This window comes from Falco cherrug, chromosome 9 (genome assembly GCF_023634085.1).
Source record: "Falco cherrug isolate bFalChe1 chromosome 9, bFalChe1.pri, whole genome shotgun sequence".
NCBI lineage: Eukaryota > Metazoa > Chordata > Aves > Falconiformes > Falconidae > Falco > Falco cherrug.
This window is the reverse complement of record NC_073705.1, coordinates 38,425,899-38,452,649: the sequence shown is the minus strand read 5'-3', so window position 1 is coordinate 38,452,649 and position 26,751 is coordinate 38,425,899. Positions and strand designations below refer to the sequence as shown.

General features: G+C 43.3%; 1 protein-coding gene across 3 annotated transcripts; it reads left to right on the top strand.

The window, feature by feature from the left end:
• The first annotated feature begins 1,835 nt into the window (after positions 1-1,835).
• Positions 1,836-26,735, top strand: LOC114018169 (prosaposin). 3 transcript variants are annotated; one of them, XM_055720375.1, is made up of 16 exons: positions 1,836-1,954; positions 12,545-12,678; positions 13,710-13,784; positions 14,499-14,624; positions 14,880-15,074; positions 16,013-16,156; positions 16,655-16,711; positions 17,888-17,896; positions 19,018-19,086; positions 19,558-19,671; positions 20,664-20,759; positions 20,965-21,151; positions 21,309-21,460; positions 23,031-23,111; positions 23,693-23,800; positions 24,402-26,735. In XM_055720375.1, exons 1-16 carry the CDS (start codon positions 1,912-1,914, stop codon positions 24,435-24,437), a joined length of 1,626 nt encoding a protein of 541 aa, XP_055576350.1. In that variant the 5' UTR covers positions 1,836-1,911; the 3' UTR covers positions 24,438-26,735. The 3 variants fall into 3 exon arrangements, with proteins under 3 accessions (XP_055576350.1, XP_055576349.1, XP_055576348.1); XM_055720374.1 differs by lacking the exons at positions 17,888-17,896; positions 19,018-19,086 and having other exon boundaries at positions 21,327-21,460; XM_055720373.1 differs by lacking the exons at positions 17,888-17,896; positions 19,018-19,086.
• Positions 26,736-26,751: the final 16 nt, after the last annotated feature.

Sequence of the window (26,751 nt, the reverse complement as noted above, 5' to 3'; positions counted from 1 at the left end):
AGCTATGTCATGGTGACAAGCTGGAAGTTGCTGGGTGGATATTATATGCTCTGTACTTGAGAGGAAAAAAAAGTCCCCAGATGAACTGGAACTGGTGAATCTTCAGGGAAACCTGGGCTAGCATGGGTGGTCTTGGTGCCTTAAATGAGATCAGATTGGGGGTGACACCCATTAGCTCACTGCTAGTCTTTCCTTACCCCTGTCCTTCAGTTCCCAGAAGAAAAACACCCTGCCCACTGAAATAGCTTACCTGTTCCAGTCTTGCTTAACCCCTCTTTGAAATGTTTTTCACAAAGCTGGTGGGTTTTTTTGTGTTCCTAAGCTAGCAGCTAACTGCTGGGTAGAAATTCAAGCTGCCTCATCAACACTTTGTGTGTGCGCGCTCCCAAGATAAGAGAGGTACGGCTGAGCCCTGCCTAGGTAAGGTTGCTTTAGCACCAAAGGTTGCTTGTTTAGTCGGGCCAAAATTGCTGTTGGGGGTGACTTTCTGCCTTGTTGATTCAGTCTGGGTGTGTCTGGCTCCAGTTTGGGAATTACCTGAGTAATGGCAAGCATAGAGGCTTGGGAGGCTCCGAATGAAGCAGTGCTGACTGGCAAGGGGCAAAGGCCCTGGTAAGCATCAAGCTCTCCTGCTGTGTCTTGCAAAGAAGAGCGAGATAACAAGCCTCTCACGGTAGCTTCTTAGCTGGGCTCTTAATTTTAAGATCTTAATAAGCAGAGGAGAAATGTGCATTATCCTGTTTGGTATAGACTGACAAACAGAACAGATCCACTTCCTCCTAACCTTTAAACTGCAACTGAACCTTAAACGTTATTGACAAGTCTGGTCCTTGAAAAATGAACATGTAGGTAGGCACCCAACATGGTAACAACATGTATGCCCTTAGATGAAGGTCAGTACCTTGAAGATCTTCACAAACTGGGCATGGTAAACCTCACAGATTTTGAACGCTTCAGATATGACTAGTTTTGTGAGTTATGGTGGGGCTGCAGGGGGTATCCGAGCAAAGCTCTCCAGCGTGTGAGAAGCACCTAGCTTATCAGGACCCTTTCTTCAGCAACAGAAAGCCTGAACATGGGTTTGAAAGAGGAGAGCTGGTCCAGCAGCTCTGTGCAGTCCTGGTGATCCCAGCTTCTGCCTTAGAGGGACCAGCTCAGCTGAGCTGGTTCGGTTTGTTTATCCAGTAGGAAAATACTACCTTTTTTTTTCTTTGTTTGTTGTTACAGTTGGCTGAATTGGCACAAGGGATGCAGCAGGAGCAAGAGGCTAGGAGGTATCAAGTCAATTCAAGTTTTCTTAATTGTACCTTTGATCGCTGTTCCTTTGGCCCACACAGATACGTAGCTGCCCAGTGACAACAGCGAGCAGGAGCCTGCCAGGTGCAGTAGGGACACACAAGCACCCCCCACCTCCTAACCCCAGCTAACAGAGTGTGAAGCCTCCAAGTGGGAGCCCTGCGGTGGCACCCCCCCGTGCCAGCCTGCCCCTCGGCGGGATGCCCGCAGCTGAACGCGACCCTGGGGGGGGCCCACGGTGCTCCCACCGCCTCAGGGGCGCTGCCTGCGGGGGGCCCCGGGCCGGCGCTGCGCAGACCGCCTCGTGCGGCCTGTGGGGCCTTTTCTGCGGCCAGGCAGGGCCGTTTCGAGCGGCGCAGGCCCGCAGCCCCTCACCCAAAGGAGGCCCTGAAGCCACGGCTGCGGCGCTCCGCCGCCACTTTTGCGCCCTCAGAAGGCGGCGGGGTGGGGTGGGGGTGGGGTGGGGGGGGGGTGAGGCGCTGGCCCCCTCCCCCGCGCATGCGCAGCGGGCGGGGCGGCGGGCGCGCGTGCGCGGTGTTGCCCGGCGCAGCCTTATTATAGGGGCGGGGGGGCGGCGGTGACGGCGGCGCCGCATTGCAGACGGGCGCGGGGACGATGGCGCGGTGGCTGCTCTGCCTCCTCGGGCTTCTGGCCGCCGGTAAGCGGCCCTGCCGGCCTGGCCTCCGCCTCCTGCTGCCCGTCCCCCTCACGCTTAGCCCCGAAGACCTGCGGGCGGTGTTCCCTCACCACCGAGGGCCTGGCCGGGCGGGAGCGGGCTGAGGGCGGCTGGCGCTGTGAGGAGGGGTGGCGGGGGGCAGGCCGGCCCTGAGGCCGTTCCTTTTCCAGCAGGACGGTCGGGCCCGGCTGCCGAAAGTGCAGGGAGAGGAGGTAGCGGTGAGGGAGGGGGGCGGGGAAGCCTCTGGCCGGGACCCCGCCGGCGGTGGCGCAGCTCGGTGCGGGGCCTAACGGTGCCGCCGGCGGAGCAGGGCCTGGGGCCGGGGGGCGGCAGCAGCAGCAGCGGACATTTCAAGGGCGCCGCCGGGGTGGCAGCGGTGGTAAAGCGGTATTTGGGGTGGGGGGAGGCACCCGAGGTTAGCCGTCAGGTAAACGCTGGGAGAAGGGGAAAGTCCTGGCGAGAAACCAGCTTTTCCTGCTGCGCTAGGAAAATGACTTCCCACAGCGGTAGCCTTGGGTTGGTTTGTGTCGATATTGTGATGAATCGGGCAACTATTGCCTCATAGAGCCAAATAAGAGCAATAGGTAGAAACTTTTTCTGCCAGCAACTCTATCTTTGGCACTTCAGGGATAGATGGCTGTAATCCTCTTTCAGATGGAAGGAGGTAGTCTTTTCTGTTGCATGCTTTTAGCAGTCTAATTTCATTAGGGTCTTCTGCTCCACATGGAAAATTCCACTAATTTTGGTGCTTGCTGCTTTGTTACTTGTTGCTGAGGTGGTGGCGGCAATAGCTGATAAAATACCTTTAGCGATAGAAGTAGAGGTTAAACAAGACAATGCTTGTATCATGTGCTTTGCAGAAGCTAGACAGATCTAGAGAAATGATTCATAGACTGACTGGAGGGATAATTACACCTTCAGGTCGTGGTATGGAATGGGTAGAACCCCCAAAATTGAAGGTCTGATACAGCGATGCACACAATGTTTTGGATAATTTGCCTTCAAATGAGACAATTTTAAACCTAGAGCTTATTTGCTTATGAGTTTAACCTGCCATATTTCACAAGTCAAGTTAAAAAAAAGCCTGACTAGCTGTTTAAAAGTGATAGGAATAACCAGCTGGCAGACTGCAGTTTATGCCTCTGAGATCATGCATGATTGTGCAATAGTCTTGTACTTAAGTGGAGTTTTAACATACTGATATGTGGACAATTTAGTGAAGAATCTCAGACTTTTCAGGCTGGAAACAAGGAAGCAAAAAATCTTTCTGCATATCTATCTGCTTTAATAATACAACTTCTGTCTGCTCTGCGCTGAATTGACTGACATCATTAATCATTTCTGTTGGGACTGTTTCCGAATCACTAAAGTAATTGTAGTTTCTTGGGCTTTAAAAGTGAAAAGGATTTGCCTTGCAGTATCTACCAGGTTTCTCATTAGTGTATTTAGGGAAATTGTAATGAGAAACCAGTTCAGCAACGAGAATTAGCTTGGTCTACCTGTTAAAGGCATGTGTATACAGCTGAGTATGGCAGAAGACTTGTTAGGCCTGTTTTTCTTTAGGAAGTCACTGTTTTAACACAAATAAACACCTGTCTTTTTTTTCACCAAGGTTCTGTTATGAATACTAATTGGCTCACCTATGATAGTATTGTGTAGGATTTTCTGAAGATTTTACTGTAATGACCTGAAATGCTGTTTTAGTCTATTAAGCTGACTAATTAGCTGTATCAAAATCTAGCCACCCTTGGCGTATCCTAATGGAGTTACTTGGCTAGCTTACAGCATGGCTGGTAGGCCATGAGGGTTTTGGTTGACCTACTTACAGTGCTTCTGTGCATCTTCCCTTTAAGGGAGACATGAAGGAATTAAAACAGGGTGTACAGGACTTGGGATCTCTGGACTACTGATACGCACGTTGATTACTGCATGTCTTTGAGACCTGGAAAGGGGGAAGGTTGGGTGTGCAGTTAAAACAAGTCAGTTTCTCTTGAGCTGTATTTGTTTTTTCCTCCTGGTAAAATAAAAGTGAAGATGGAAGTAGAAAGTAAGAAGTTTAGGATGCGATTACTTCATCCTTGCTAAAATAGTAGACTTAATCTTCCTTCTTCCAAAGATTTCAAGCTAATATTTAATTCCCCTAACAAACACTGGTCAGAACATCTGGGAACAGGAAAGTGGAAGGCTGAGTTAGTCTGACATGCATTTTCTGGAGGATGTGGAAAAAGCAGATAATTGGGATTACGTGCTGTAGTTTGCAGGCTTGTTCTGGTTGGGAATGTGGTTTCTGACAAAAAAGCTAGGTTGGTGCAGCCCACTACTGTAGATTATATAAGACACCTTCCACTGTTCGCCTACTGTCTAAAAAATATGTCCCTGTTTTCTTAGAGGAATGATAGGGAATGCTGTGGGTGCGAGGCACTTTATGCCTGTCACATAACAAAGTGGGGCTTTGGTAGTGCACTGGTCATGTGGCTTGGGTAAACCTGCCCTTGCACAATCTCCTCCTTGTTTGCAGAAGAGGTATAAATAGAGTTGTTCTTGGTGTTGTCTGGAGGAGCTGCGCAAGTTGTTCTGCCTGGTCACGGTCACGCTTGGCAAAATGTACGATTGCATCTGCAGAGTTTCTGAAGTCTTATGTGGTCTTTTTACAATCTCAGTTTCTGCTGTTTGGCATACCACAAAAGTAGTTCCGGGAATATCTGAAATCAGAGATGAAGTAGAGGGTGGAAGAAGAGAGTGGGAGCCTGTCAGCAAAACTGTTGCCATCAGGTGATGGTGATGTCAGTTGGGACTCTCGGGGAGGCTGGTCTGTGCTGTTTTAGGGAGGGTTTTCCAGTGTAAGGTGCAGGAAGATTTTTAACTTGCTTCTGTGGGGGAAGCAGGGCCAGTTACTGCTGGCTGCCAGTGGGTTTTTGTTTCAATAACTCATGTGGATCTGATTCTTCAAAGCAGGTTTGGGGCAACCTTAGAACTACATAACAAAAAAAGCTTCTTTAAGGATTCACTTGATGCTAATTTTCTGTTTAATTTTTTTTCTTTATGTAGCAGCTTTTGTATGCAGTTAATTTGCTGCTATTAAGATATCAGAGTTACTGTTGCAAATTGAAAGGGGTACTTCTGTGGTCTTTGAAGTGTGTGTATATTTTGAGGCAGTGCTTGTCTCTGTATTTGGTCACAGAGCAATGTTTAATTTCAGATATCAGTATTTTTCTTTCTCTTGGAGTGAGGAGTCTCCCTTTACACTGTTTACCCTCACTGATTTTTGAACTTTGTTCTCTGCTACTCTAAAAGTCTGCATGTAAAGAGATTTTCTTGGTGATGCTGAGTAAATGAATCTTGCAATGAGATTTCAAGGCTTGCTTTATTCAAATGTTAACGGTTCAAAATCCTTTGACTGTGTTCACCTTGGGATGCAAGCTATTAGTATACAGATGTTAGGGGGTTAACACTTTCTTCTTTCCTGCTATCAGCTGCTTCATCACTGTGCTCTTGGGTAGGTTATTCTTTCACCTTGTGTGCTACAGGTTGCCTTTTCCAGGTTCTTCCATCGCTAACTGCTGTCCTTCCTGAAGCTGCTCTTTAAAATGTGCCTTTTCATCCCTCTGGCATACTTTCTTTGCTCAGCTGCAGGGGTATGAAATCTTCCCTTTCCTCTAAGGGAGCTTGCTGTTGAGTTGTGTTCCGTGTCTGGCATTCATTCTGCATTAAAGCACTTCTCTGGCAGCAGTGTGACAAAGAGCATTGCTCCTGAGACAACTCTTCTGTTTCTTCCTGGCAGTGTCTTGAACTGCCCTGTTTTCTGACATTTCTACAATTTCACCTGTGCTTTGCTGGGACTGCAGTGTAACCTGTGGCCAGGAACTTTGTCTGCTCTTACAGACGTGGCTCTCTGCATAAGTGGCAGACTTTTCTTTTCTTTGTGGTGTGAATATATTTGCCTGGTGAAAGGGGGGATGCTAAATACAGAATTTCTGCCGAGACTCACATGAAATCTGTCCCCCCACCCATCCAAAAAAACTCCAAAAGAAAACCAGAAAGAGTGGAGATGGACAACAAGTATGTGCAAAATGTTCAGACTTACTTCTGCAGGGATCTGCCGCAGGGGAAAAATGCTTCTTTTAACTTCTTGGGGAAATCTTAACATACTGTATGGGACTGCTTACTACCTGATGACTACCAGATGCCCTTGGATGTCCAAATACCTCTTCTAGATTCTGTCATAGAAGAATCTCAGGCAGAAGTTGGCTTGCTTGGCAACCTGGTAGCAACCTCTGGTCAATGTGGTTGTTATTCTCTTGTAATCTTCATTGTAACTGGGACAGTAGAGCTGATTTTGCTGTCTTTGCTCATTGAGGTAGGAACAGTGTTTTACAGCAGAAGTAGTTTACCAAGATGAGGTTGGTGTTCCCCACTTTAAGGAAGAGGCAAACTCAAAACTCATTACTTGTGAATTGTGCTAGTTACAAACGTTTCAAGCTTGATACTTGATTAGTAGATATTGGACAGGAAGACAGATTTTTGATCAACATCTAGATTACTGATAACAGCTAGTCAGGTTTCATCTGTTTATTCCACAAATTGCCTGTAATCTCTCAAATATGCGGTCATTTTACTGCATTGTTAATCCAGAGGCATAGTAGACCTTTGACATGAGTTACTAGTGTGTGATGCAGTTACAACTTTTGAAACTTTAGATTTACTAACTGACCAGAGAGGCAGTGGATTACTGAGCCCTTCAGATAACTTCCAGTTGAGGTCACTCCTTGACTTGGTGACATTGTGTAAGATTTGATGAAGAGGAGTTGATCCCTCTTGACATCTTTAACTTAAACACACTTTGCTTTTGCAGTTATCAAAAGAAGTGGGGAAGTCGGTAACTAACAGCACAGAATGGCAGACACTGATGTGTTCGCTCGGTCTGTGGGCATTTCTGGGAGATAATAGTCGTGTTTTTTTGGTTTTTTGTTCTTTTTAACATCGCCAAATGGGGCTTGGGAAAGAGTATCTCTGCTGATTAATATGTTTATTCACTTGGAACAAATTAGGGTGTCATAAAGATATGAGAGTTGGCAGCACCTCAGGTTACCTTCTACATTTGACTTCAACCAATTAAAGTGAACAGCAGCTCAGCGCTTTCCTTTTCTTGCAGGTTAATCTGTCTGTAAAAATACTACTCGCACCAAGGCTTTCCTAGCAGTTTGGAGGAGGTTTAAGTCTTTAAGCTGAATTTCTTTGTGTGCTACGGTATAGTTTTCTGGCTTACCTTCTGGCTTGTTAGGGAATCTGGGCCTTATAGAATCCCTGTTCGTAGAAGCTTATGTAAGGGGTTAACTTACAAGCATGGACACAAAAGTCTCATTAGTAGATTCAGTATAGCTTTGGAGGGGATTGCTTAGAATTTTTTTCAGAGAATCTCAGTAAGAAATTCAGGCTGGCTGTCCCTGGAAGACAACTAACACAAATGCTTGAGGGAAGGTTATTCACAGGGAAGGTGATTACTTAATTTTCCAGTAGCTGTCCTTGATAATCCAGCCATTATAAGCATGCTGTTACGTTCCTGCTCTCTGAAGAGGAGTGAAGAACTGAACTGTGCTTTCATATGCATGGTTCTAAGCTTTCCAGGTAGAAGAGGTGGTATTGTTTGAGGGAGCTGTCACCTCTACTTCCCTAGCTGCAGACTGTATGTTACTGTTTCCATTCCAGATACCTAGTGTTGAGGGAGAAGGTGATAATATCTGCTGCTTTGAAGAACTGTCAGGGAGTCATGCGTGCTTGCTGAAGTAGGATGGTACCACTGTGTGTGCAAGTTGCAGGTTTCCCTTTATCTTCACAGCCTTTAAACTGGTTTTTTTTTGTGTGAATTCCTGGTAGAGTGCCATGTGATGTACAGTAGCTGTCACTTGTCAGGACTGTGTTACTGGTGTTGTGGCAGTGCTAGGTTTCTCACCTGGGCCTCAAAGAAAAGGTTTCTTCTTTCTTTTCTGCTGTTACACTTTGTCTTTTAGAGTGTTTTGGTTATGTTGTTGGGCTTCAGGCTGTGCTCCTGAGGCACTGCTTGTTCTGTGAGATGACTTCTCTTGTCTGCCAGGGATGAGCATCAGAAAGGTCAGAGTGGGTATGAAGCTTTTTTTTTGTGTGTTTGCTTGGAGAAGCTGCAAGTGTATGCAGGGGTCCTAGGGTGCCTGTGGGCTGTCAGCTTGGCTAGAAGTCTGAAGGCTAGAAAGCTGAAGTTTTTCACATCTAAAGACACTGTATGTGGATTGCTTTTCCATGCCCCCTTCTCCTTCCTCCTCCATTTCCTTTTGCTGCTTAATTTAGGAAAAATGTGTTGGAGCAAAGACTGTTCCTTTTAAAAAATTGAAGAAACCACATCTCTGAAGCGGTTCAAGAAGGAAGGAACCAGTGAAGAGGACAAGTAAAGAAACATCCTGGCTTTCACAGATAAACTTGTTTGGTGCTCTAAAAATGGTGGCTTGCAAGAACTGCAGGGAAGGGGGGCAGGTTTAGGTGGGCATGGTGTATGACTGTTGAGAGCTAATCTACAGAGAAAGGAGAAATCTATTTAAAAATGGATTACTTAGATAAAAGAACAATATATGAAATAAAGGGATCCCAGAGGTATCTAAGAAGATAATCCCATTGAGTTTATCCAGCAAGCATTAAGAGTGGTGTGAGGTAACTGACAGGACTTTGTTTTCACTTGAGTAGCTGCTGTTCTGGGGATGTGAAATACCACATTAAGGTGTCGCTCTTCTTGTGGCAGAGGCTATTTTGAGGGAACAGCAAGATAACTGTTAAGACTCAAAACTGTTCATTCTGTTGTGGAACAGCACAATGTCTTAACATACTTGCATATTTGCTTTTGTGGTAATGGGAATTAATATATTGAGGAAAAATGCTATTTCATAAAAAAATAGGAGAACAAGCTAAAGGGAAAAAGCTGTGGGAACAGTAAAGGATTTCAGGCTGCTGTTCTCTGAATTTGCAAGATCTGAATTAATGTGGAATTTTTTGGTTTTGTTTCTGTTTTTCCAAGGACAGTCAGAAAGGGAGGCTAGATACTGTTGTAGTGAAGGTACATCCTTTAATATTAGACATTAAGTTTTGTAATAAAAAAATTCAGCATAATACAGAATAAACTAATCCGAGCTTAACTATATTTGAATCCACTGTGGAACATGGAAGAAAAGAAGCCATCCTTAGTGCGCATCATATGTGTTCTGTAGCTGCTTTCTACAATGTGCCAGCAATGTGTGGCCCTAACAGACAAATTTGCCTAGTCACTGTTTGACCATGATGTACGGAAAACATCAACTGTAGAATTGTCTACTTGCAAGGAAAGAACTTCACCAGTGTACCTTATAACTGAAAGGACACTTACGTTCCTCAGTTTTCTGTTTTCTGTAGATAAATGTTCCTCCTCATGGCATAGCTGATTCAGGTTTCCTGAATCTGTTGGCTTTTTTGACAGAAAAGCTATGTAGGTATATTGCATTTCATCTTGCTCTGATGTGCAGGAGTGAAGACTTCAAATAATACAAGTGGGGAAGGTCTTCGGGGTGCTTACTTGCATCCTAAAACTGATTTTCAGTGTTCGCTGGCTTGTGAATAGTTTGATGCTTCTCATTCTTCACTGTCCTTGCTGGTTTCCAGCTCTTCTGAGATTTTTTTGTCTTTGGTCTTCCTGTAGAGGATTGCAGATAACATTAGTGTCCTTATTCTCAAATGTGAAGTGACTGTGTGGCCAGTAGCAGTGCTTTGAGTAGAATCTGAAAAAAATTTAGATGTGTTCTGTTTCTTCTTCTGAGAAATTACTCTTTTTCTCCTTCCAGACTGGTGATACTGCAGGGAAGCAGAGCAATCGGAGGCATCAAGCAGTTAATGTACTGTCAAAAATCAATCTAATTTTAAGACTCTTCCACCCCTCCTGAACAGAATTATCTGCAGCCTGCACTCTGCTCACCTCTGCTTTGCTCTTCAGTTTTCTTCTGCCTCAGTGTTGTAACCTTACAAAACCCTGCTGCTCTGGCGATACCCTTTGCTGTGTCCTGGCAAGTCAAAGCGTTGGTGACTGACTCTGTGTGAGCATGTGTTTGATACAGAAGCCATGCAGTAGGGAATTTGTTAGAGACATACAGCCAAAAAAGCTGATAAGTAAGCATAAATCTGACACATAGTATTTCTTTTGTCCTGTACTTAAATTGACCAGGTCAGAGGCTATGAGGAAGAAAGAGCAAGACTAGCTGTTAGACATTCTGCTAAAGGTGGTACTGATTTGAAAAGTCATACTAGTGGCAGGATCTTAATAGAAAAAGCCAAAGAAAACCTGAAAGTTCATTAAGATCTGGGAGATTGAACTGGTGCAAGTTATGGTGTGAATTCCTCAGCTTGGGTTTTAAATGGCCTCTTGGATTAAGAGTTTGAGAAACTACTTGGAATAACTATTACTGTAGTTTTATAATTTAGTTTTGTAGTTCTATAGTATGCTTCGAATGGGAGGGGGGAGTAATTTTCTTTTGATTTCCAGAACTAAAGGCATAGGTTAAAAGCTATAGTGAAAGCTGTTAATTCCACTGTTTAAAGTCAAGGTCTTGCTTGACCTTAGCCAGAGCTTGATTCTCTGCTTTGCAGAGCCTTCCTACCACTGTCCAATACCAGTATTTGAAAGGGAAGAATAACTCTTTCCCTCAACTGAACGTACACGTGGTTATTGTCATCCTGCCAGAGCTGACAGCTATTTGGCTGACCATTCTGACTTTGAAACTTAACTGTTCTTAGTGCTTCCAGATCAATAATGCTGTAATTTGGAATAGGTGGTCTGTAAATATTGTGCTAACCATACATTATTGGAAGCTTTGAAGTCTTGTTCCTACAGTCTTGTGCGCAGTCCTAGTGTGCTGCCTTGCTGAAGGCTAATAGGCAATCTAGGCTTTTTGCTGGGAGGGAGGATGGTAAACTTTGAGCTCTTGTGTAGAAAATTAAGCATGCAAAGCATGTTTTCCTTAAAATAAATGGGTCATTCCTCTGTGAAACCCAGTGTAAACAGGCTCTATAAATCAATAGGAGAAGGCTGCAGAGTGCCACCTACAAGTTAGTGTTTATCTGGCTCTTTTTGATGTGTAGTGGCTACGTACCTAGTAGATGCAGTGGTAATTCAGCCATTAAGTTGATCATCAGGTTGTTTAGAACCAAGACATGAGAAATGGGAAAGTAATAGCTCATCTGTCATAACCTTACTAGAAACTTTGTAGGAATCCAACAGTTTGAATTCGTGCTTCTTGGTTGACAATGTAATTTTACAGCATTTTGTGATGTGTAAATGGCATTGATGTAAAAATAATGGCTCCTAAACAACACCTATATAGCTAATAGGTTTGGATGGGTTAGTGGTGGTTTTTTTAATCTAAACTTTGACAGCAGTGTCTTGTAGGCTTAGACCGTGACAGATTTCCTTGGAGCCTGTCTCTTGTAGGATTTTAGGAGTTGCTTCTTCATAGGTTACTGCAACATAGGAGATTGACTGCTGAAGAAACTAGGCGTGCTGACAGATAAGGATGGATTTAGAAAACCTGGAGGAGCTGGGTGTCCAAATAGCACACCCAAAAAAGGACAAGCTTGGGAAGTCAACTAAAAGGTGCAGTTGATTAACTTGTCCTATTACTTACTAATGGTGCAGACTTTTTACATTTCTTTAGGAACAATGTCCAGAAATGGCATTCTGTATTTTACTTCAAAATGTTGTAGGTTGCAAGGCAATTTTGTGTGGGGTGGGAGGTATGTCTGGACAAGGACTTGTACTTCTTTTTTTCACCCCCACAAATTTCTGTGTATACCATTAAAGAACTGACCAAGAGAAAACAAAGTCTAAATAGACTTAATGGGCTTAAAAACTATTACGATAGAATATGTCTCACATTGTTTTCAGTCCCTCTTTTGCTTTGACTTGAAATTTTCTGTTTATGGTCAGTGTTTCAGTCTGCACCTGGCTCTTAAGTCTTCCACTTATGTGTGTGTTGTGGCCTCTAATCCAGTTAGTTTCCTAATTCTCTCAGTGGCTCTATATGAAAAGGGTGGTTCACCTGGGAGAAGGAATACAGACAACAGTTAGAAGCTAGATGTAACTGCAAGGACGGTAGGACAGAAGAACAGGGAGGCTGTAGCTTTGGGAATCAGCTGTCTGAACCGTACATTTCTGCTGTGAGCAGTTTCTCTGTTTCAAGTCATCTGATAGTTCTTTTGTGGTAAGCAAAGTGGGATTTTGTTGGGGTTTTTCAAAATTTTTTAATAAAAGTTTGATGATGCGGGAATGGACTGCTGAAGTGCTGAGACACAGGCATTTCAGTAGGGAAGTTCAACTGTTAAAGAGGTTTTCTGAGTTCTTTGGCTGTGTAATCTGTATTTGAGACTCATGTTTCAGGTCAGAAATTGCTGGATTGAAACGTGCTTTAAAAATACTAGTAAACTGAAGTGGCATACTGGAGAGATGGTGTTTATTCCATACAGCATTAGCCTCCTTGCGCTGGGTGGAAATCATTCGAGTATGTGAAAGAACGGTTCTTGTTTTGGCAGCTGTGGCGAGCCCCGTTTTGTGGCAGAAGGACTGCATAAAGGGACCAGAAGTATGGTGTCAGAGCATTCGGACAGCATCGCAGTGTGGAGCAGTGAAACACTGCCAGCAGAATGTCTGGAACAAGCCTACTGTAGTAAGTATCAACTACTGAGACTTCTTCCCACCTGTAGTTGAGGTAGCTGGTTTTCATATGCTGATGGAGATTTTTGAACTCTCCAATTAGAATTAATCTGACTGCCTTAATTTGAGTGCTAGATAAAAGTTTCTTCCCACTTCTGTGCCTTGCACAACTTGTCTGCTGATTTCTCTGCGACCTGTTGCACAATCATGAGCCGTGTGTGGAATGGAGCTGGTGGATTTCAGACTGTTCCTCTTAATTAAACTGACTCCTAATTCGTAAAGCCTTTTCTTATTCTTAACTTGAGCAATGCCAAACTAGTAAGCTTATTACTAAAAAAGCTGTATGCTTCTTTAGGTCTTTCTCCTAAGTTAATGGTCAAAAAAAGACACAGCATATGCTAAATTATTAAAGCCATGAGATTGATTAATGGTACAAATGTTACATTTAGTGTTGCTTTTCAAGTTGCATTTACACTAAGTGTGAGGGCTGCTTTACTAGATGTAGCTGCAGTTTGTGATATTGTTTCACAATTTTCTGGGGATGGCAGGGCAGGGAGAGAAAGGAATTTTACTTACAGATGCGTTCACTCCACCTTTGCTATATCTGTGCCGAGGTATGTTTCAGATTGTGGAAAAGATTGGGGAGGGAGGAATTTCAGAATGGCAGAGCACAACTGAGGGAAGCATGCCCAAAAAGTTCTTAGATTTCTAGTAAGTGTGAACTCTTCAAGGAGTAAGGTAAAAGAGGTTCAAGAGAAGGCTTCTGGAGGCAATGTACTTCAAGGGAGGTGGGGCTAGGTGAAATAGGCATGCTGCCACTTGCTCGCTTCTTCATACCATGTTTACTGAAGAAACTGGAGCTAGACATGTTCGGAATAGCCTCACTCTTCATTTAAAACGACCTCTTCCCACCCCAGCTTCAGACAGTATTTCTTCCTTTGCTTCAGTTCCAAATGTGACCCTCGTTCTTTGCATTGTTATTTGCACACTGCATTTACAGTTAGTTAATTCAGTCTCAAAGTAACTCTCTACTTTTCTCTCCAGAACAGTATCCCCTGTGACTTGTGTAAGGAACTTGTGACAGTGGCTGGCAAGGTTTTGAAGGATAATGGCACTGAGGTAAGCTGTTCTCCTTGCCCCAGGGCACTATTTGATTTCATTGCCTTACAAGATTGCAAGGTGAGGGGGTGGAAGAGTAGTATGCATGATGTTTTCTCAAGCTAAGCAGCAAATATTGAAAGGGGCCAGAGACAGAGTAAATGGGGAAAGGCTTTTAAACAGCCTCTTCTCGTTTAGAGATTAGCAAATTCTAGAGCCTCTCATGCTCTAACACATCCCTGATTGACTGTAGGTGTTTAATAAAATTGTTCTTGTGCCAGTGGGTTGTCAGTCTTAAAAGGTGGGATACTTCAGTCTCTAGAAGTGGATGATTACACCAAGTGGACTTTTTTTTGGTTGTCATCACTCCTTCCTTTCTGTGAACCTGGGAGTACTTAGTATAAACAGATAATTCTTCCACTAGTCCATAATTTCACTAATTCTTGAATGTAAATGTTCTGTGCTGGCAAAGCTCTGTTGTGAGGTCTTGCAAGCAGTTATTTCATGTCTTCACTTCGGCAGGGTCGCATTGAAGGTCCAAGACTAGGGAAAACAGATCTATAGTTTAAAACCTCATTGTAGTTTTGCCTGCCAACTGCTTGGGCCTACCTGAGTCCAAGGGGCTTTTGTTAGGCTTTGTGTTGGGCGTTTTGGGAACGGAAAGAGCATGAGAGTGAGCGAGAGAGCACACGTGAGAGATTTTGATAGTCTATAGCCTTAACTCATCTCTTATAGGATGAGATCCGTGCTTACTTGGAAAAGACATGTGAGTTTCTTCCTGACCAAGGCCTTGTCTCCGAGTGTAAAGAAATTGTAGACTCCTACCTACCAGTTATCATGGATATGATCAAAGAAGAGCTAGTAAGTGGATAACAATTTGCAACTATTGGAATTAAGTTGTGCTCCTATTGATGCCTGAATTTCTCTTCTACGTAATATTGTGCATATGAACCTTCAATCATGTAAGGATTAATGGTGTAAATTTCAAGACTGCATTTGACCTTCCGATAATTGTTTCAGCTGAATGACTCTCTACTCTGAACTTCAGTATAAACATATGCACACACAAAAGTGCCATCAGTCTAGAGCTTTATGTATGTATCTGTTCTCACCTAGGATAAACCTGAAGTTGTATGCAGCGCCCTCTCACTGTGCCAGTCTCTTCAGAAGCAGCTTGCTGCAATGAAACTTCAGAAACAACTCCAGTCCAATAAGATACCAGAGCTGGATTTCTCTGAACTGGCATCCCCCTTCATGGCCAATGTGCCTCTTCTCCTTTACCCTCAGGACAGACCCAAGCAGAAGTCTAAGGTAAGGGTGCAGCGCTATTCCAGCATGCAAGAGAAGTGCATGTTTCTTGCTCCAGAGCTTCAGTGCTCCTTTGCATAAGAATTTATTGATGATTCTTGGTAAGGCGTTGTTGTACTGGGCACAGGTTAAACTGATGTGCTTCACCTGCATGACTGTCTCCTATTGAATTTTATGCTGATGCATACAGACAACTACCTTTTTCTTTACCCTGTGGGTTTAAAGCTGAGAAAAATGACAGCTGCAGCCCCTGTGGACCGTACCTGTAATCTAGGATTAACCACCACAGTGTATAATGACAATTCTTGTGCTGGGCTGTTTCCATCCAGGACTGTAGTAGTCAAGCAGGTCTTACTGGAAACAGTTTTCTCTTAGAGCAAGCTTGGCACCAGTGTTCAAAGGAAGAATTCTCCCACATTCAGAGTAATCTGCTAGCTGTGCCCTTCAGGGGAGGCATTCATCTCTGAATTCAGAGGTGACAGACTGGATCAGAAAAGAACAAGTAGTTACCAAAGGGGAGTAATCAGATGATAAACTTGGGAGTAGAGGCAGAGTCTTGATAGCAAGCCTAGATATGGGAGTTAAACAGTCGAGTGGGTGGAGAACAAGCTGCTGTGGGTGGAGCAGGTAAGATCTATGCCAGATTTAGAAACCTTCCCACTGTGGTCTGTAACAAAACCAAGAGATTTTGAAGATTGGGTACCTTAACAGTTATCTCGGGTTTCGGAGCCAAGTAGGTACCTAATCTCCATCTAGTGGCTGGTGCACATACCAGCAGCAGCTTGTCTAGTATTAGCTCAGGCTTTTATGTATTCTATAGAATATTCATTAAGATTTGTATATGCTTCAGAATAGCTTTCAAAACTTGGTAGTAACGGAAGCTTCTGAAATGTGTTATGTGAAGATATGTCAACTTAAGTTTCCTTTCACTCTTTGTCCAGGGAAGTGGGGATGTATGCCAAGACTGCGTTCAGCTGGTTACTGATGTTCAGGAAGCTGTGAGGACAAACTCATCTTTTGTGAAGTCTTTGGTTGCTCACGCTAAAGAGGAGTGTGACCGTTTGGGACCTGGAATGTCTGATATGGTAAGCTATTTTTTTGTTCACAAATCTATTCCTGTATGTGACTTAATCCTCTCAGTATGATCTCTATTTAATAAAACAAAGGAGAGCGTGTCACATGTTACGCAGTATAACAACGTTGAAATAATAAACTTTCAGGTCAAGAAAATTGGGTGGGGTGTATGGCACTGGGGAGGAGGAAAAAGATTTAAGACTGCTGCTAGCCCTTAAGGCCTTTTTTATAAAAATGATCTGGCAGGGTAATGTGGCCATATCAATGAGGGGGAGTGCTTTTGCCCTGAGAGGAAGAGAAAAGGACTTATCAGATAAGCAGCTACGTGTGCAATGATTGTGTAATGTGAAATGCCATCTTACATTTGGGACAAGCTCTGAAAGACAACAGAGTAGTTACTAACTAGAGCAAGTATATTAATACCTTGAGATGTATTAGAAAATTCTAGATCAACTCTACAGCTTAAGTGGTTTGGTATTTACAAGTTTTTCTTTTCCTACTTTCTGTAGTGCAAGAGCTATATCTCTGAATATTCTGACTTGGCTATCCAAATGATGATGCACATGGTAAGATCAGTAGAATATTATATTTGCTCTCAGTTTTTCTGCTTTGTGTAGCTAACTTATTTGGAAACGGGAAACTTTAACTGCATAGGTCTGGGGAGAACCCTTGCTCTGTAAGTCTTGGTGTTAATGTTTTGAACTTGGCATTGAATTGGATAGTAACTTTGGTCTCAGAATGCTTTCTTTAGCACTTTCCTTTTCTTTCAGAACTACTTCAGCAGTGCAAAAGGCACTCTAGTCCTTTGAAACACAGAAGATGCATTACATATGTTCCTTTATACTCCATTTCAGTCCTGTACTTACACCACTTCCCCTCTCCTCACTAGATACTGTGTTAAACGTATTAGAGTTGGTTTTTGTCACAGTCTTGCAAAATTGGCTCAAGTGTTAGAGATACTGTGTCTATTTGAAGCAAGACTAAAACATTCCTCTTCTGGAATTGCTATCTCAAGACTCCTGCTCTCTGGGCTCTTAGTAGGAGCCATGGAAAGTGAGTGGTACTGCACTACCTCTTCTGCAGCAACATACAGTGTATTTTACCTGTGACCACATCCATAGTACCTCTTTATCCAGAGATCTTGAAACCTTTAAAAAAAAAAACAAAAAAACAACACAAACAAACCCAAAGGTAAGATTTTCTTTAGAGAATGCAGTGCCTTGATGCCACAAGTAACATGAACAATTTATAAGTGAATTTATGGCTAGAGTATGTGGTTGACTTGAACCTGAATTTGGTAATACAGCGCCCTTTTTTTTTGTTTCCAGTCACTCAAGGCTATTTAGAAGCTCATACTGCTTTTTAAGCATTTGGGGGTGGCAGCAAATCTTTGTTCCATCAACTAGTTAGTTTCTCATAAGCATTGCAATACAGTCTGTTGTTGTTACCTGAAATTGGAATATGACCACACCTTGCATCCGGCTAAGTGTTATTCAGACTCTTTGGAGGTAGTCTTGCCCAGGATGCTTTAATGACTTCAGATGAATAATGCTGGTTAGCACTGTGCAATTAAATGTGAGTTGCTTTAGCAATGCTAAGGATCTTTGGGGTGGGGAGCATGTCATATTCCATCATCTATATGGAAAGAATGTATGCAGTTCCAAGTGCTTGGCATTTTTTTTCTCTTAACTGTTATCTTTAATTTCTCCTTTCTTCCTGTCTCCAATCTCCCCTGTCAACAGAAGGATCAGGTAGGTGAGCAACTTGCCTGTGGTGATAGCCTGCTCGTAGTTCACTTCTTGCTCTAAAAGAGCTTGTAGTTTACTTCTTGCTCTATTAGCTGTGTACATGGTGTGACTGTACTCAGTGTTGACAGATACAAGGGATATTTATGTGATTAAAACAGAGAAAGACTATAGACTTCCTCCACTGGATCAGTCCTACTTCCAGCTCCAGACGCCGGTTTGTGCTATTGAGATTTCAGCTTGATTATGTTTTGGCCAGTAGAGCATAGAATATGCTCACTTTCATACAAGAAGGATAGATGTGGAAAAAGCATGCCGGTGGCTCCTGTCAGCTTCTGGTTTAAAGGTTGGGCTCAAAAGGGCGTGAGTGCAGCTGTCCCTGGGTCTCTTTTTGGTTAACCTTTAAATCTAGGGCAATGGTATAGACGTTTGGAGCATATGAATTGAAAAGAAGATGTGGGAGGCCTTTAAGCTCCTGCTCCTTAGAGCTATTTGGGCTTCTAATTTAAGTCCTGGGAGACCTTGTGTCTGTCATCTGTCTGTGAGGGAACATGTTGTGTGTATGTGGGTGTTGCTGTAACACTAATATCTGGAAATGCTTCTTATGATGCATGAACCGAAGGGCTTGACCTAAAGGTACTGCCTGGAGTGGTCTGAAGCAGCAGTGTATCTCTGAGATACTGCTTTTGCCTGTGCATGAGGTTGTGGCATGATAACTGTTGTATAAGCCTGTGCTGTAAGAAGCTTGATGCCCTGGTGACAGGGTGGGGTACGATCTGCTAATTAACCATAGGACCAAAGGTACCTTTTTTAGCTTAAGTAGACTTTAGGTGGAAAATTCAAGTTTTGTGTATTACTCTCACTTTCGTGTATTACTTACTTTCTCACTTTGTGTGGATATAATGTGGCCTCCTTAGAGCAGTTTGGCTCATGTCCAGCATTTATTTTTGCTTTTAGTAATGTATGTTTCTAAAACTTTTGAGAAACACAGAGCCTTTGAAAAGGCTTTCTAAGTCTCTGCTGTTTCCCCTCTTACTGTGAAAAGAATACTTGAAATAGTTCCTGCAGATACTTGTAAAAAGGGTTAGACTTAGGTTTTAACATGGTTAACTTCTTGTTTCTTGTAGGCTGTGTTCAATAACGTGGGAATGTGTTTCTGTTTGCAAAATGTGACATTACTGGATACTTTAAAGAAGGTAGTTTGTGGAAAGAGAAAAGGAGTCCTTTCTTCTAGGCATTTCTTCCAGCTTTTGGGTGAACTCTGAAGTCAGGATAATTAGCCTCTTCTGTGATTACTTAAAGCTTTCAGGGGAGCAGCTTCATGGATGCAGGTCTAATGTGATGCTGGTGGCCTGTTCTGGTGTTGGTAGCTCTTAAGTCAACTCCTTTGAAGGGCTTGCCTAGTGTAATTAGCTCATGGTAAATGGGGTTTTTAAATGGATGTTGCCTAACCTCTTCCTCTTCTAAACGGACTGCTAAATTTTGTTTGGTAGTTATCCTGCCTATAACCATATCAAATGCTTTGACAATACTTGAAGTAGAAGTAGTAATGAAACTTCTAGTTGTGTTGGAGCCTTCTAAAACTGTTCTCTGTGCCTGCTCACTGGCTCCGTAGAAAGGACAGAATCTTCTGGACTTCTTAAAATTGGTTATACATCTCTTTCCAGCAACCAAAGGACATTTGTGCCATGGTTGGGTTCTGTCCTTCCGTGAAATCTGTTCCCCTTCAGACTCTGGTGCCAGCTCAGGTGGTTCGTGAAGTAAAAGCAGAAGTTGTGGAGGTAAGGTAGACTCTTGGTAATCAACAGCTTTGCCTTCCTTTTTGCTTTGGTGTAATGAACTAGATGAAATAGAAAAATAAGAGCTTTTATGCATAGAATAATTCAAGTCTCCCTGCATGTACATTACTGGCCACCTCTTGTTACTGAAGCTGATCTGTGAAGAAGAGCTGACTGATTTGCTAAATAGTGGAGCCTATGCTAAATAGTGGAGCCTATGCTAAACCAAAGCTGTAAAGTAGTATTTCAGGATTGAAATGGGAACTCCTGTTCCAGCAGTAGTGTGGCAGCCATTCTAAATGACACTTCAAATGTTAGAGGGCAAATTGCTGGATTTGGGTTTTGCTTGACATTTGGAGTTAGCTTCCATCCCTTTTAAAAATGGGACAGCACTCTGCCTGTGCAGATGAATGAGCAGAGTCAGAGCCGAAGCTCTTGAATTTGGAGAAGCACCTTAGGTTCTCATGGCCTTTATGTGAGACATTGGCTGAGGTTTTTTTTTTTTAGTTTTTTTTTTTTGAAAGGGAAGACTTTTTTGAGGACAGTTAATTTCTGATTAACAGGCTCCAAACAATTGCCCTCAAGTCCCTCAATTTATAGCTTGCTTTTGCGAACAGGAGGATGCTCTCAATTCTAGCAAATGTTGTCCTTGCGGTATTGAAACACACTTCCAATTTCCCTTGACTCCAGTCACTGTGGGGCTGCTTATTTCTGTGTCTACTGAATTCAGCTCCTTTCCTTATACAGCCTGGGGATTGTAGTCTTAATTAGTCATACAAAATGACTGTTCATTTGGAAGGACTTTTTACTTAGACCTTTGAGGTTGGTTTTGGGTTCTGTATGACCTTTTGAGTTCAGTTCAAGCTGGCTAGCTGGGTAAATGAATTAGTGTGCTGCATGTGAATGTCAGTGCTGTTAGTCTGATCTTTCACCAGTTGTGTCAAAAGTGGTAAAGTGCTGGTTTATTGTTTTGTATGTTTCTTCTGTGTACTCAGAAAGCCTCAGTTCAAGAGAAGACTTTTTCCCTGTGTGAAATATGCGAGACCATGGTGAAAGAAGTGACTGGCCTCTTGGAGAGCAACAAGACAGAGGTGAGTAAGTGATGGAAATAGTACTTCTTCCTAGGTTTGGCTAAGATGGGGCTGTATTGGAAGAGGGGAAGGAAAGTCAATTGTATTGTCTGTTTTCATGAGAGCAAGATTTTCATCCTGGGTGGGTTGGAGTAAGAAAACATGTACTTAGAGTCGAGTTAGATTTCTGTTCTTCATTTGCCATGCATCCCTCATCCTGCTTCAGGAGGAGATTGTACACGAAATGGAGGTGATCTGCTACCTCTTCCCAGCAAGTGTCAAAGACCAGTGTAAGGACTTCATAGATGTCTACGGCCAGGCTTTGATTGACATGCTCTTGGAGGCGACGAATCCTGAAGCTGTGTGTGTTATGCTGAAATGCTGTGCAGCCAACAAGCCTCCGCAGCAGCCAGGTTGGTGGTGTTGCAAAATGAGCTAGTTCACCTGTGACTTTATCTCTTGAGGACATGTGCTTTAGTACTTTGCTGCCTCCTTTCTTCTTTTGGGAGGAACTACTTAAGTGCTGACATTTGTGGTGGTGTTTTGTGTTTGTTTATTCCCCCTTCTCAGTTTTAGTGAAACCTGCAGGTGGCTTCTGTGATATCTGCAAGATGGTGGTAGCTTATGCAGACAAAGAACTAGAGAAGAATGCCACGACAGCTGAAATCGAAGCTTTATTGGAAAAAGTCTGTCACTTCTTGCCAGAGTCTGTCAGTGATCAGGTAAAGTGCTTGTGCAGGAGGCAGGCTAAAAAGCAGTGGTTGTTTTGATGGCTGGGAGCTGTCTTTGTTGATTTGTTAGGTTTACCTAGGTCTTAGTGATAATTACACTTACTTAATTTTGAGTGTTGCACCTGATGCTCTGTCTACATGCTAATTTTAGGTCCATCTCTCAAGTGTCTCTACTTCTGCTATAAATGTCCAGGTACTCATAATAGAGGTCTCTGTGTTTGAGCAATTACCTTGCTCTCTGGCTGGAGACAAACTGTCCACAGGTGCAGCTGGGACTGGCTTGTGCTCAGCACTGATCCTTCCTAAGTTTTTTTTTCTTTTACTAGTTATCACCAAAGCATAGCGGCTTGTCGTGTGCAGTAGACAGAAAAAGAGGGAGAAAGCTTGATCTGAGGCAGCCAAAGGACCGCACAGGCCTTTCAGTGTGGCAGCCTACCTTCCAGTCAGAGCAAGGCAGATAGAGATGAATAGAAGGATGAAACATTTTGCAGAGTGTTTGGAAAAGCGAGAGAGCAGGATCTCTTGGTGGTTTTTGAGTAGTCAGTCTTCCTTTGCTAGAGGCTGGAAGGACTTGGGGGTGCAGGGAGATTAGGTTTTTGCACTCCTGGTCCTCAAGGGTTGGCAGTCATTTGAATAGATGAAGACTTTTAAGGGCCTGAATTGGCTGGCTGGCTGGTTGTACTAATTTGCAGTCAGTAAAGGTTTGCCTTGAAATACTCTGAGAACAGTGGGTGGGAACAGCTGAAGGTTTTTTCCTCAACGCTGGTCCTTTTCAGGGGATTAACAAAGTAATTGGAAGTAGGCTGGCATAATTTCAGTGAGACAGCAGAAAGCAATACCTGTTAGGCTATGGCTATCAAGATTTACCTGGAAATCTTATTAGGTGGCTGCTGAGTGTCAGCAAGTGGCAACTGCTTATAAGTTTACTAGGCATACAGTATACAGGCTTAAAGTGGCTACGGAACAGCTATTCCTGCTGACCGCTGTGAGGCTGTTTAATAGCTGTGGGTTGCTTATTAATTGGTGCCGTTAGTCTCAGCTAAGAATACCAGTATCTGTCTGTGCTTTGGAAATGGCCTCCCCACTAGAGGGCTGGCTCTTGCCGATGGGAAGTGTTTGTGCTGCTGCCTGGCCTGAAGTGAATAGTAATTGCTTGAGCTAAAAGTGCTTAAGAGCCATTACTACATTGCTTCTGCCCTGTTCAGGATGTTTGTCTCCAGCCTGTTCAGTGTGCTTTCCTCTTGAGACAGCAGTGATCTCCACAATTAGAGCTTTGCAAATCGGAGTCTGTCCTGCTTGGTTCTCTTCCTTTTTTGTCCGCTTTCTCATCATAACCTTTCTGCAGACAGCTGCAGGCAGGTATGAGCTAGCAAAAAATTATGTAGTTGTGTGATTAGTACGATGCTGAGTCCTTTTTGATCTGCAGAACTCAAGCCTCTGGTTTATCAGTTTGGAGTGATTGTTGGGATGTTTGGTGTTGTGTACATGCCTGCCTACTGGTGACCGTATCGTCTGTTTATGGCTTTAACAGAGGAATCTCTCAACCTTTTTTTTGTTACAGTGTGTTCAGTTTGTGGAACAGTATGAACCTGTGGTTGTGCAACTCTTGGCAGAGGTGATGGATCCCACTTTTGTTTGCACTGTGAGTATTATTACATTTCGCTCTATTGAGTATGGGCTCCGATACAGTCTTGCCTACTCTTCTGTATGCCTTTCAGTGCCTAGCATCCAGAAACTCTGCTGGAATAAAAATCAGCAGACTGAATGCTTGGATCAAACATGGTTGTGCAAGGCCTTGGGCTTATTGAATGGACAGCTGTCAGACTGCCAGCCTTGTGCAAGGAAGGATAGAAGAAAAGAGCTGCCATTGGCTACCCACTGTTGAGGTTCAGTAACAAGGTGTGGTGTGCCCTGAATGTGATGAGAAGAAGCAAAGTGACTTCTTTTGAGAAAGGTCCCTTTCTAGAAACTGTTTCTCGAAACTTAGTATGAGGGAGCAGTTGTGGTAACTTAATTCTTTCTTGTGTCAGATTACTGCTTCATGTCTAATTGTTCAGCTGCAAGTGTGACTGCATTTGTCAGCTGAGCATGATACTGTGGGAGCTCCTGAAGCTACCTCAGTGTTGCTTCCACACTCAGTCAGGTAGAAGCTCAAACATAACGAAGTTGAGATCTCTTGGTACAAGCAGAAAGATGCTGACTCTGTTGCTGTTTTATTCACAGAAACTTGGGGTCTGTGGATCAGCTAAACAGCCTCTCCTGGGGGATGATGCTTGTGTCTGGGGTCCAGGTTACTGGTGTAAGAACATGGAGACTGCTGCTCAGTGCAATGTACGTAAAGCAGGATTCTGCCTCAAGTTTCCTATTGGCCTTTGATAGCTCCTTATAAGCTACTTTGCCAGCATCTGTACCACACTTTCAAGTGGCTGAATTCCAGTTTCAGGAAGCAGAAGGGTGCTAGCTGAAGGTATTTGAGTTTGATTAGAGGGTTTTCCGTAGCCCTCAGCTTTCTTAAAGCAGACTGTTCTGTCACCCTTTTGTTCCTGTCCCCCAGCTGTGTGCTAGCACTTCAGAGTCTATGGTAAGGTACAACGTGGGCTTTATATTTAGTCTTTGTTCCTGCAGCTGGCAGACTGTGTCATGGCCTCTCATCAGGCTCTAAAAGTTGGCCGCCAGTATTGCTGTGGGCTGATGCTTTCTTTGCCAGGCCTTAATGGCTAAGGGTCATCAGCATTCTTTCCTGAAGCTTCTGGGTGGGGATGAGGAGGACATTATTTATTCTAGTCCTCTCTGGAATCACTTATTGTAAGAAAAATAGATTTGCTTTTAAGACTGTGTCTCAGAATAAGGTGTTGAATTGTGTGCATAGATGCACACTTGTTTGCAGACAGGCTTTTTTCCCAGTAACTTAAAACTATTTCTTTCTCTTTAGGCTGTTGATCATTGCAAGCGTCATGTGTGGAACTAGAAGAAGAATTTCCAGTTCTGAAAGTTTGCTGTGGCTCTTAAAAATGTGGGCCAAGGTTGGCGGAGAGCTGTATCTCAAATGTCCCTCCTCTCTGCCTTGTTAACAATTTGACCTTCAGGTTCCTTTATTGTAACTCTTCTGTAGCAGTGCTGCTGTTGAAGGATCAGATCTTCATTGTTGACTTAACAAAGATATTTCTGATTGTACAGTTTAACTCATTATGCTCCTAAAAATAGTCAGTGTGTTGTAGATTTTTAATTGGTAGGCTGAAATGTTTTTAGGTGCTGGGAAGAATGGCAAAGGTGAAATAAAACAAGACACTTATCTTTTAATTTAAAAAAAGAACAAGATAGCAACTAAATTTTAAAATATCTTTTCTGTAGTCAGCCTTTGGAAGATTACATGCTTTGCATATTTAACATCTGGCTCAAATATTAGTTTTCTGTGTAACCGTAGGGGAACTCTTAAAGGGATAATGTTGAATCTCCAATTCCTTCAGGTGGAATTTTCAAAGCTCTGCAGATGCAGAAGAGGGGACTTTGTGTGCCCAGCTAACTTTCAAAGTAACTGGTACCTAAAAAGATGCACTTGCATTGGAGTGACCACACTTAGGCTTGTGGTGTTATAGCTAAGGAAACCCTCCCTCAGCCTTTGATCACGTCCTCTTTATTTCCTTGGACTAGTCAGTCTCAGCATGGGTGTTCTACTGTTAAGCCCTGTACAGTGGGATTTCAGTCTTTGAAGCATGCTGACATACTTAAGGAATGGCTCAGTTGGTTGTCTTTTTTTTTTTTTTTTTATTGCTCAATTCTGCTTAGTCTTGCAGCTTCCTACACGCAGCCAGCCGGGTGCCAAGAAGGTGGAGTGAATTGGGTCAGTAGAAGATGGAGGGGAAAAGGTACAGCATGGGTTGTGCACATGTCAAAGTGAGTTCAGCATAGCAGGCAGAATGCATGGAAATTTTTTTTTTTTATTGTAAACTGCCCCTTGATCTGTGTTTCTCTCATAGCATATTTCAGGCATCTAAAACTTCAGAGGTGCTATGAGACTTGTGGGCTGTTTGCATTGCTGCCAGCCATTCTCACTGACACTCATCCTTCTGAGTAGTTTGAAGTATAATTTTTTTCTAGAGTTCCCATTTCTGTTGGGAGATGCATCTGAGTAGCAAGCGGACATGTCAGATGGCAGGAGCACTGTAGCAGGTATTCGGCAGTGCTGCTGGCATACCTGACAACCTGGCTTTCACGACTCTGCAGCATCCTGCTGACGTGGCCTGAACTTCTGAACAAAAGCTTTTCCAGGCGGCTGCTACTTTGGAAGTAGTTCAGGCCCTTGAGGTGTGGGGGCCTCAAGTGAGAATCATGCTTATGTTGCTTGAGACAGACCTTGCATCCCCTGCCAGCATTTAGTGTGTAGTTCTGAACAAGTTAACCCCTGAAACAGAGGCACCAAAGTAGCTCTGAGGAGACTTTTGGGAAGGAGGAGCTGGGCAGAGGTGGAGCCTTGAAAATTCCAGTCCTGTACAGAAAGGTGCCGGCAACTGCTACTGTTCCTGTGGCGTCTTGTGTGAGGCAGGAGCTCCAGTGACAATGCTTTAGCAGTGAGCAAAGTAATTTTCATGCAGTTTGATGGAAAAAACCACTTGACTGCAGCTTCTTGGTTACTATATGTACATACTAAACGTCTGAGCAGTGTTGACCAGCAATACTGGTTTGTCTTTCCTCTTTGCATTTGTACAGAATGCTGAAGCACTCATGGCTTTAAAAAATAAAAATGATTTCCCCTAAAGATGTAAAATACCTGCAGCTTTCTGTCTGGGCAGGCTTGTGCAGTGGTTCCAGTGGAATATCCCTGTTGGGGTAGATATGCCAGATAGGAAACGGGCTCTCTTCAGCATCGCTACCCTGGAGGTACAGGTTGTGTTACACCATGGCATGTAGTATGGAATTTTGATCTTTTAAACTGGATGGCGTTCTCTTTAACATGAATATTTTTGGGGGGAGGTGGGGACAGATTAACACTTGCTCTTAGAGGTTGGCAAGGCTTTAATTTTTTGGGGATTTTTTAATAGCGAAGGATTCATGTTAGTGACCTGTTGGCAAGGTGAACCAGGGGAAATCCTGTGCTAGTGCTGGGAGTCTCTTTAGTTTTCTCCCTTCCTGTGGACCGTGGCACCTGACCCGCTTGAGTTATGCTGGGGGGACACGTGCAGTTGCTTTCTGAAGAACATTGTCTTGATTTTTTTTTTTTTTTTGCACAAAAGCTTCCTTAATGAACAATAAAAACTTCTGTAAACCGCTAAGTTTGTGTTCTT

Coding starts and splice junctions, on each gene's coding strand:
- LOC114018169 (XM_055720375.1), top strand. CDS start 1,912: ATGGCGCGGTGGCTGCTCTGCCTCCTCGGGCTTCTGGCCGCCG. Junction 20,760..20,964: donor TGGAGAGCAACAAGACAGAG/GTGAGTAAGTGA, acceptor ATCCTGCTTCAG/GAGGAGATTGTACACGAAAT. Junction 21,461..23,030: donor CAGAGTCTGTCAGTGATCAG/GTAAAGTGCTTG, acceptor TTTTTGTTACAG/TGTGTTCAGTTTGTGGAACA.